General features: G+C 36.4%; 1 protein-coding gene across 1 annotated transcript; it reads right to left on the bottom strand.

Annotated features, from left to right (window-relative positions):
• Positions 1 to 8,116: 8,116 nt before the first annotated feature.
• FZR3 (FIZZY-related 3) lies at positions 8,117 to 11,505 on the bottom strand. The gene is made up of 7 exons (XM_079071500.1): positions 10,750 to 11,505; positions 10,444 to 10,566; positions 10,250 to 10,354; positions 9,967 to 10,146; positions 9,213 to 9,572; positions 8,498 to 8,629; positions 8,117 to 8,362 (listed from the first exon to the last, which is right to left on the bottom strand). Exons 1-7 carry the CDS (start codon positions 11,305 to 11,307, stop codon positions 8,309 to 8,311), a joined length of 1,512 nt encoding a protein of 503 aa, XP_078927626.1. The 5' UTR covers positions 11,308 to 11,505; the 3' UTR covers positions 8,117 to 8,308.
• Between the last annotated feature and the right edge of the window lie 276 nt (positions 11,506 to 11,781).

Here is an 11,781-nt window from a genome sequence, read left to right as displayed (position 1 = left end):
GGAATAAATTGGACAAAGAGGGGAATGTTATTAGAAACAAGGCTCGGTTGGTAGTAAAAGGATATTGCCAAGAGGAAGGGATAGATTACGAGGAAACCTTCGCTCCAGTAGCTAAGTTGGAATCAGTTAGAATCTTTCTAGCATATGCTGCTCATAAAAACTTCGAGGTTTTCCAAATGGATGTAAAATGCGCTTTCTTGAATGGAGAACTAGAAGAAACAGTGTATGTTGAGCAACCTCCCGGGTTCGTGAACGACAAATTCCCTGATCATTGTTATGTGCTAGATAAAGTTGTATATGGTTTAAAGTAAGCACCAAGGGCCTGGTATGAAACCTTAACTCGCTTTCTGAAAATGTCGAAATTTAAGCAAGGTTCGGTTGACCCAACCTTCTTCCGAAAGAAAGAAGGCGAACATCTAATGATAGTTCAAATTTATGTCGATGACATCATCTTCGGCTCCACGAATCCTAGCTTGACAGCTGAATTCAGGAAGTTGATGGAGACTAAATTTGAAATGAGCACAATGGGTCCAATTAATTTTTTCCTTAGTTTGAATATTAGACAGGGACCAGAAGGTATCTTTATCAACCAGGAGGCATACACAAAGAATTTACTAACAAAATTTGGTATGACAGGAGACTCGAAAGTAAAGGTTCATATGGCGTTTGGCACTAAGTTAACACCTTCTCTGGAAAAACCTGTTGTTGACATAACACTATATCGACAAATGATAGGGTCCCTTATGTATCTAACAGCTAGTAGACCGGACATTATGTTTTCTGTTTGTTATTGTGCCAGGTTTCAAGCTAATCCAAGAGAACCTCACATGGTGGCGGTGAAAAATATTTTCCGTTACCTAAAGCGAACCTCATCTCTCGGTCTCTGGTACCCTGCCAGATCTGGATTCTTCATTCAAGCTTTTTCTGATGCTGATCTTGGAGGATGTGGTCTGGACCGAAAGAGCACTACAGGTGGATGCCAATTTCTTGACGGTAAACTTGTTAGCTGGCAGTCCAAGAAGCAAACCTGTGTGTCACTTTCAACAGCCGAAGCTGAGTATATAGCTGCAGCATCTTGTACCTCTCAAGTTATATGGATTCAAAGTCAACTAAGAGATTATGGGCCGAGTATGAAGAAGATTCCTCTCTATTGTGACTCAGAAAGTGCAATAAGGATTTGTCACAATCCAGTGAAACACTCTAAGACTAAGCATATTGCACTTAGATATCATTTCATCAAGGACCACGTAGAAGATGGGAACCGAGGGAAACGGGCTACTATCAAGAAAGAGACAACAAAGGATGATAAATCTAAGTCTGCCAAGTCCAAGAAGCGAAAGTCTACGAAAGGGGATTCTTCTCAACCAAAGAAGATTAAGAAGATGGCGAAGAGGTCCAAGAGTCCCACTCCTCCCAGTTCAGAACATGATGAGGAGGATGAAGAAGAGGAAATTCATCATGAATCACCGAGAGGTAACACTCCTCCCCGATCCCCCACTACAACCGAACCTCTTCATGACAGACTTCCAACACCACCTCCATCACCGAAACAGACAGTTCCAGTTTCGGTTGCTCTTGTTCCCCCACCTACCACATCTCAAACAACAACTTCTTTACCACCACCACCACCAGTTCATTCTATTCCTATTTCTACAACTCCCTTACCACCTCCTATTATTTCCCTATCAACTACCACTACCATTCCTGAACCGACAGTAAGAGTCAACGTATCTGATACGGGGGCGACTATTGAAACAGAACCTCCAGTTACTTCCAAACCACTTTCACCCTCACCTTCAACCGATTCTGGTGCCACTCTCGGTGGTGCTAATGATGAGTTTGATTCTACATACTATAGGCTTCCTACCGATGAGGATGATGATGCTCAAATCACGAGACAACAATTACAGAGCATTGATGAGAAACTGGATAAATTGCTTGAAGATAACAAGTCCTACAGTGGTGTTGTGCTCAAAGCCTTTTTGGACACTGCTCTTGAGCAATACACTGACTCCATTGAAAAATCTACAAAGGCTGTTAATGAATCTTCTTCTTCTTGCAAAAAGGCCACTGCCGATGTTGCAAAAATTGTTCATAGTACTCAGATCTTTCTTGAGTCACTAAAAGGGCATGCTGATACCAATGCCGCCAAGGTGAATGCTTCTGTGGATTCCTTATCCAAGTCCCTTCAAGAAGAGCAAACAAAGTTTGAGGCTGTTCGTTCTTCCATCCAAGCAGATAACACTTCACTTATCAGTTCTGTGTCTTCTCGGCTAGAATCCCTTCATGCTGATTTAGCAAAAGAAAGTGCTCTGAAGGAAGATCTTGCCCGCCAAGCCTCCATAATTGAAGTTCAGAAGGTTCAGCTAGCTCAAGCTGAAAAGGAAATTTCTTTGTTGAAGACAGAGAGAGCTGTCTTTCGTAGCTATGCTGGGGATGTCAAGGATATGTTGACCAACATTCTTGGTGCTCATGATCCTATTCTCACTTTGACCATAAGGAATCATCTAACCATAAAACTTCTTCCTGCCCTTGCCATGTTGCACGAGATGAAGGGTGTTTCGGAGAGATTCATTGCTCCAAAACAAGGGGGAGAAGGTGCTCATCAACCGAAGGTTAAAACCGAAACCGAATCTGCTCAACCGAAAGTCAAAGTTACAACAGAACCGAAGGGTAATGAAGCTTCGGGTTCTGGTTCTCAAGCCAAGCAGAAGGTGATTGATGATGACAGTGATGACGAATCTGATGAGACTATTGCTGAGGCCCTAAAACGAAAGAAGAGGGACAGTGAGTTGGATGAAACCTTGAGGGTTGCAAGGGAAGCAGATGAGAGGGAAAGGAGGAACAAGGAAGAAGAAGAAGCCTTAAACTGCAAGAAAGCCTTGTTTCCCATGTGGACAAAAGAGGCACTTATCAATCAAGCTATAGAGTTTCCAAGTGTGTACTGGTTGGAACCTGTCACTTCGTTTGATTGTGACAATTCTAAGGACTCACAGTTCGACATGCCAATAACAAGAAAGGCATTCACCTTTCATTGCTTCGATTCGACTGTTGATGTTCCTTTCCCTCATCCAAAAGTTGATCGTGAGCTTATAGACTTTTATTTGAAGTATGGTCAACCGCAGTACTTGACATGGAGCGCACAGAAGATAATTACTGTCAAGGTACTAAAACCTACGCCTGCTGGGAAGTTCATAAATGTTAATTTTAAAATCACACGAGGATCAGCAAACTCGGTGTCGATTATTTCCCTGGCAGACCTTCCAAATCTAAATCCTCACGACTGGATCCTATTGTTTAATATTCTGCTCACCAATCCGAAAGAATATGAGCCGATACTGGATCACTTGAAGAGGATGTTGGCTTCTTACATCCATGAGGTTGCTGCTATGGATCAGGAGATAGCGAAAGTAATGAACAAGAAACCAACTATCAAGCCAACTCCGAAACCAGGAGATGTGAATAAGATGAAGATGGGCCAAATCGATTCTACACATCTTACTGTGATGTTTACAAAAGGCGAAGCACACAGATTTTTATTCGCTCTTGTTGATAAACATCTGTTTTCAATAGACTGCTTGGAGCACATTATCAACATTATTCATCGGTGCAAGCAGAACTCAGAAGTAGATAATAAGAACTTCACAGACATGCTTCGGTGGTACATAACGTTTCGTCATCATCTATTGGCCATCATACCGAAGGTGTTCAAAACAATAAAGAAGTTTTCTGCAGCTCAACCAAAGTGAGCTTTCGGCTCCATTGACGCAAAGGGGGAGATTGTTGGGTATAATTGTGTTGCGTCATGGGCTTATGTTTTGTATCCGGATTGGGCCTTTCCATCCGTGATTAGCTAGTAGGGTTATACTATATATAATGCATGCATGTATGCATTAAAAGGTTAACGTTCTTGATTATTATCGTTTTAGTTTTGTAACCCTAAACACCTCTACAGTCGAAGTTCTTCATCGAGCTCTTTTGAGGTGTTAAAGCATTAATCATACGACATATTCAAAGTCATTCTTGTGTTCATAATTACGTTCTTAAGTGTTTGTCTGCATAGAATCTATCGATCCTAATTGAACATTGATTCAACATATATATATATATATATATATATATATATATATATATATATATATAGGGCTAGGTTATTTTGTTTTTTACATTTATTGTGTGCTAGAATGCACCAATAGGAATTTAGTAAATTAAATAATTATTTAATTAAATAAATATAGATATTAAATGATTTCCATAATTATATGTATATTAAATGATATCCATAATTATAATTCTCTTTTTATGGAAACTAATTAAATCCGTCATTAATGTCAACAATAACATTTTTTCCGAATAAACTCGTATCTAGGTTTTTATATATGAGTTCGTATTTTGTTTCAGAACTCACTCACTTAAAATACAATAAAGTTGAATGGAATATGAAGAACGAGAGTGTATTCTCATTCTGCTGGAATACACTCTCATTCTTCTAGATATGAATTCATTCTTAAAGAATAATATTGTTGACATTAATGACGAATTTAATTAGTTTCCATAAAAATAAATTATAAGTATGGATAGCATTTAATATACATATAATTAATAGTAAATTCTTATTGGTGCATTGTAGCACACAATAGATGTGAGAAACATTTGAACCTATCTCTCTCTCTCTCTCTCTCTCTCTCTCTATATATATATATATATATATATATATATATATATATATATATATATATATATATATATATATATATATATATATATATATATAGCCTTTGGGAGGCCTTTTCCCAGAAGAAAAAAATTTGACCAATCAGAAGAAGAGAAAGGGGCCGGGTAGCCTCCCCTCACTCCAATCCCACACCCGGTGAACCGTAAGGACGGTATTGTGTGGTTATGTGCGTTTCCCTTCCCCGCGTCCGTTTCCCGCTCCGCTCGCACGAGCCTAACAATGCAAGTAATATAAGAGTTGGATAGGATGATGACTAGGATTGAATACGAGTTGATTGGAGTGTGGGTGATGACATGAAGTAGAGTTGAATGAAAGAGTTGCATGATTATTGAATGGTTCAATAAAAGGAATAAAATGGCGATTAGGGTTGAATAGGTGTTTAATGGGTTGTAGGTGATGTTGTATAGATATTTAGTGGATGATGTGGTGAATTGTGGATGCCAATTATAATAACTTTTTTTGTTAAGAAAATAATCCACGACGAGTCATAGACACGGAAAAATTTACAAGTATCTTTAAGGGTTTTATGCAAAAAGTCTCACTATTTTGGAATTTTTTGATAAAGTCTTAATTGTTTTTTTAACAGAAAATACTCAAATATTGAATTTTACACAATAATTTGTTATTTAGTGTTAAAATAGAAAGAATTTTTTCGTTAATTTGGACAATATATCAAATAATTGAGACTTTTTATTAAAAAAAAAATTTATGACTTTATAAAAAAAATCCCAAAGTAATGGAACTTGTCTACATAAAACTCTATCTTTAATCAAAAGAAAATAGCACTCTTGATATGATTAGATTAATTTTAATTATTGATACGGAAAATATTTTATATTTAAAAAATAGTTCATCTCGTTTAATTTTAATTACTAGTTCTCCCAACTGTATAAACCAACCGTTTTCATTTTGAATAATCAATATTTGAATTAATTGCATTCCTTCGTGCTAATCTCTCTAGTTTTCTTCTTCATCGAGGTCAAACTTACTGGTACTCTCTCTCTCTCTCTCTCTCTCTCTCTCTGTTTTAAACAGTTATTATGATGACTGGATTATTGCTACATCCTTCTGTTTAATTGATGTATGCATCGTGTTGTTATCGAAAGATTCAAAGCAATGGGCCAATGGCTCCACCGAAGGTTCCCATGGAATTCATCAACGACGTGAAGAAACGCAATCTCACATTTCAAACACGAAAACAGGGCATCATAAAGAAAGCTAACGAACTCGCAACCCTCTGTGATGTCGATATCTCCATGATCATTTGTGCTGATGACCATCAACAACCAGAGATCTTCTCTCCCGATGCTGATAAATTCAACCGTTTGGTCAATCGTTATGTTCAAAATCGCAGTATTGCACCTGAGAAAAATCGTTGTTATGGTTTGTCAGATTACTTTAATGTCACAAAGATCAAGATGGAGAAAGAACTCCCTAACGCCAAGAACAACAACATTGAAGAAAAATTTCCAACTTGGTTTGATTTTCTGGACAATCTCTCCGAAATGGAATTACGTGAATTAGCATCAGCCATGGAGGCTAAAATCAGTTGTGTTAAAAACAAGATCGAATCTCTGAAGAAAAACTCCGGGATTCAGCCTAATACTGTTCTTGATGAGGGTCAGAGATCAATGGCGTCACCATCTGTAAACAATTCCCCAATCATGATAGTGATGGAGAGGGATGAAGACGACCCAGACACAGTTAAATAGCAAACAAGAAAGAAACCAGAGGTTTTCTATCATTGGCTTTAAGTTCAATTTTACGCAGTGATTTTAATCCATTTTTTTGTTTTGTCAACTAATGGTTTGATAGCGAAAAGAAAAAATGTAATTACAATTGGATTTGCTATAATAGCATGTATAGATTGAATAGAGACTTGGAGATATCCTAGATAAAAGATAAGGAAATATTGAGGAGAGTATTGTACATTGTTGCTTTATGTGGAAAGGAAACAAGAAATAAAATTCAACTTTTCTTTATCACAATTATTAGTTGAAAAATGGTTTCCTTTATGATGACTTAACAAACCAACCAAGGCTTCAAGCAGATGCTTGATAACTATAACTCTTCCTGTAAATTATGAATTTCACAATGTAATGAAATAGGTAACAACAATCAAATAGACTATGTTATAAAATACATAGATAACAGAGTGGAGAAGGAAGAGAACACTGATAGACTAGAATAAAATTTTGAAAATTGAAAATAGAGAAATTGTGTACAAAGAACTGAATTAAGTGTTATTGCATGATTTTCTCCAATTCTTTGTTACAAATTTCCATAATGAACCACCAACACTTCACTCTGTTTTTTATAGTTCTCCCCACCTTTCTAACTAACTTTGGACATCTTAACCGACTAAAGCAGCAAAAAGACTAAGCTACCCCTCCGTTATTCCTTTTAGCGTAAGTAAACAAGACAGGTGGCCTAGCATCAATACTCACGTAGCCTCGAATAAGGGTAAATCCTTCCATTTAATGACAATTTATTTGTTTCCATTAGCATTGTGCCTTACAAGCAACACACTTTGAAGAACCCTAAAATCTTGTGGACAACTTTTGATTGTGATGTTTGCGAAGAGACTTGATCTTTGGTTTCAAAGTTTTCATATTTTTGATGCTCATCCGCTTGAAATTTCATTCTTTGATGTGCTTTGATCAAACTGAACCTTAAATTATCCTTAAAGGAGGTATATGGGATTATATGTATGTTTATTCTTATTTTGGTTCTGAATATGCATAACCTTTGGGAATCCTTAGGTTATTTGGTTGTTCAATTTCGGCAATTGTTTTATGGTTTATTATTTCAAGAATCTGACTTATAAATTTTCAATAGAAGATTGAAATAATAAACCATAAAATGTAATGAAAGTAATATAAGAGTTAAAGTAAGGAAAATTAACAAAAATGTAATTAATGTAACGTTAATTATACATTTTTGTAAATAAAGAAGCTTCGCATTAATTACAGAAATATCGCTCTGTTCCTTAGTTATAAGGAAAATTAACAACTTGCATGAAAATTATGGGGTAAAACCATAAAAACTCTTAAGATCTTTCTTGCAAGTTTACGAAAACGAAGAAACCGGTGGGAAAAAAAGTAAAAAAAATTGTAAAATTAAAAAGTTGCATGAAAAATATAAAATAAAACGATAAAAACTCTCAAGGTCTTTCTTGCAAGTTTCACTATATGAAAACCGATAAATCGGTGAAGAAAATGTAAAATTAAAAAGTTTCATGATATTATAAAGTAAAACGGGGAATAATTTATAAAAATGGTGAAACCATAAAAATTCAAAAAAAAAAATGAAGGGGTTTTTCTTATTGATAGGACAAAATAAACATATGACTGTTTTAGATGGTCTTAAAGAGCATGGGAATAATTAAAAACTGAAATATTTAATGATATTTATCTCAAAGGCACTAAAAAATAATTGTTATAGCCAATATAGACCCAAAAACCCTATCATCAAATGAAAACTTAGTATGTGCATGTATTATATGCATGTATATTTTTCTACTATTTTGATAAAACCATAATTTACAATCCGTCATCTTCTTCTGTATCATCATTATCTGATTTGAGTTCTTCCCAATGACCACAGTCCAGAGTCCCTCACAGGTGCCTACAAAAAAAAAAAAAAAAAAAAAAAAAAAAAAAAAAAAAAAAACAGCAATATTTATAATCTGAATATCGGTAACATACTTTTGACTTTTGACTTTTTGACCAAGAATAGCAATGTAATTTAAGAAATATCAACCTGAGATTTAACAGATGGGAAGACATTCCAAAATCTCAAAGTCTCATCTCCTGCACCCGTCACAATTGTTTGACCATCCGGTGACATTGCTAGATACAATACTCTCATACTATGTCCCGTTAGAGTCGCAACCTAAAAATTCATCAAAATTGTTTAAATAAATTAATAATCATAAAATACCACCAGATGTTAACAAATCTTATCCTCCTTAAAGTTACATTTTGGTCCCTGAATATGGCTATTTTTTGCAACTTTTGTCCCAAAAAAAATTCTTTTGCCCTTTTGATCCTTATTTGAGATTTTTGTAACGTTTTTTTTTTTTTTTGTCCTTCTTGGATCAAATTTGCAAAAGTCAGTTATACTTCCTTCTTTAACTTATATGGGGAAAAAAACCTCAAATAAGGATTAAAAAAATTGCAAAAGAAAACTTTTTGGGACCAAAAATGCAACTCACCCTAAAACCAGTTAAGAGTAATTTATGTATTTGGTCCCCGAGTATATAAAATTTTTGCAATTTTGGTCCTTATTTGAGTTTTTGTAAGGTCTTTTTTTTCTTGTTCCAAGTAACATGACTATTTTTGGTCCACAAGTGTAGCTAATTTTTGCAATTTTGGTCCAAAAAACATAACAAGAACCTCAAAGGAGTCCCAAATTTGCAAAAACCAGCTATACTCGAGGACCAAAATATAACTTACTTAAAAAAATTATGCAATACCTTAGCCAATGTGGGATATTTCCACACCATAATCTGATTTTGGGAATACCCATGAGTGCTAACAAGTTCATTCACATTCTTGCTCCATGCTAAATTACACACTTGGCTACCAGTGTCAACATGGTTGAGTTGGCTGCCATTGGCGGTGTTCCAGAAACGGATGCACCGGTCGGCGGTGCCGCCACCGGAGACCAGGAGGTTGCTCTGGTGAGGCGACCACGCGATTGCCTTCACCGCAGCGGTGTGTTCTGTCAGTTTAAGGAGTGGCTGTGTTGAGTGCTGATTCCACACCAAAAGTTGGTTGTCATTTCCACCCGATGCTAGTTCTCTATCATCATGAGACCATTTAAGCCCACATACCTGAAGAAATTATTTATTTTCATATTACAATGATGTGACATATTTATATGAAGGAAGGTTTTTCAAATGGGAAGTGATTCTCCATTCACATCAATTTATGCTTTATAGAGTTGTACAATACAACATTTTAAAGCACATATCAATTTATGCTTTATAGAGTTGTACAATACAACATTTTAAAGCACAAATTGTTGTGTATGAAAAAAAAATTATTAGGTACTCTGTTGCTTTTTAAAATTATATAGATTTTTTAAATTACAGTGCTGTAAACAAATATATGAAGGTGGGTTTCTACTTTTTTGCGTTAAATCCTTTTTTCAGATATTTGGAAAGTGGCATAAATGAAGGGAATCTAATGTTTTAAAGATTTATTAATCAATATTTTCTTGTTTACCTCTGATTTATGGCCAACAAGCTTGCTAATGTAGTCACTTGGGACACGAAGATCATGTTGAAGTATATTACGATCTCTACTTCCTGAAGACAATATTCGTGAGCTCCATGCTAACACACCTGTTCTTGTTTGGTGTCCACCCATGGTTCGAACCTTTTTGCACTGGGTCCCATCCCAAACCTATTAAAGTCAAAACAAGGTTCAAAACTTCAATATGATACTTATTTCACAATTTAAATAAAAAAAAAACAAGCAAAATTGGTAAATTTAAACAAATGGGTACCTGAACTTTTCCAAGACTAGTGCCAACAGATATATAAGACCCCTCTCGAGTCCATTGAACAGAGCATACACCATCGTTAGGCCCCAAATCACACAACTTTGTCACCTGAAAACATCAAAAACAATGACAAAGTAAGAAAATTTAACATATTTTTAGTTTGATACCAAATTGATTTGATAAAACCCAAAACCCACTTTGCTGGTTGTAGCAGTCCATAAATAAACACAGCTTCCGAGTCCAACTGCAAGCACATTCTGTGAAGACCAATCCACAAGGTTCAAGTAGAAGTCATCTTGAAGCGATGGTGCATCCAAAACCTAATCGTTAAAGAAAAGTACAAAATTGGTTAATTTCATAAGATTTGGAACGTATAAAGGCACAAGTGCATCATTTAAGAGAAAACCCAAAAGGGGTTATAGAAATGGAGTAACATTGATTGTTGTTTAACTGAATACAGAAAAAGTCAAAATTAGGGCTTTAATGATTGTAGTGTTTGTTACCTTGTGTGGTGTTTTTGGCACCTTGCGTGGGGGTTTGGGTGGAGTTGCAGACTCCGAACTCGACCCGTTGTCTTGACCCAGTATTGAACCCGAATACGGCGAATTTTGGCCCGAACTATCCGTCTTGAACCGCAACATGTTCTTGCTGGGACTGCTCGCCGGCGACGAATACGAACCCGAACCTTTAGTCCCACCTGCAGGAGAAGAAAAACCAAAATCAGGGCCAAATAATTCACATCTTAATAACCTTGTATACGCCTCATTGTTCGCTCCTCCGCCTTCTTTCACCGGCGATGGTTTATCCAGTAACCCGAATGTGTGAAGCCTGGAAGAAGATCGACACGGTATGAACCGATCACTGCAGGCTCCGGCGGATTTGGACGACGGCGACGATGTCAAATTGGATATGGTTCGTGGCGACATTATTCGAGGCGACGGAGACGATAGGGCTCTGATGAGAGGAGATGGAGATCCGGCGCCGGTGTTGAGGCGTAGAGATGTCTCCGACATCCCAGCCGGGAGATTGATCCCGCTCTTTCTTCTCTGATTCGAATCCATCTTTTTGGTAAAAAATAACTTATGGGTTTTTGGATTCGAGATCCTAAAAGAGATCTTATGCTACTGATTGAGACTGCCGATGGATTTGATCGAAGAAAAAGCAAAAATCCGGCTTCTCTTTCGGGGGTGAAAAAATAAAATGATAACGGTCTCATTGGGGGTTATATATGGAATAGTTAGTAAAATATTACAACGGTCAATTGTCTAAGAGAAGCTGGAAATGGGAGCCTGGCAAGTCCCAAGTAGCCGTTGGACATATGTAGTTGGTGTTGCTCATGTGAATTGCACGTGAGAAGGAACAAAGGAATTATGTATGGGTGGAAAATGAGCTTTCAACTTTGAACTTGTAACTTTTATAAGTTATGTTCAACAAATTATAATCATGATTTATATAAGGGTCATTAAGAGACCTTCAAACAACAATCACATTTAATTAATAGGGTTTCATGAAATTGAGATTTTTAATTGAGTTGG

Source organism: Lactuca virosa, chromosome 9 (assembly GCF_052849685.1).
Source record: "Lactuca virosa cultivar CGN04683 chromosome 9, Lactuca_virosa_CGN04683_v6, whole genome shotgun sequence".
In the NCBI taxonomy this organism is placed as follows: domain Eukaryota; kingdom Viridiplantae; phylum Streptophyta; class Magnoliopsida; order Asterales; family Asteraceae; genus Lactuca; species Lactuca virosa.
This window is presented reverse-complemented; position numbering and strand designations above follow the sequence as displayed.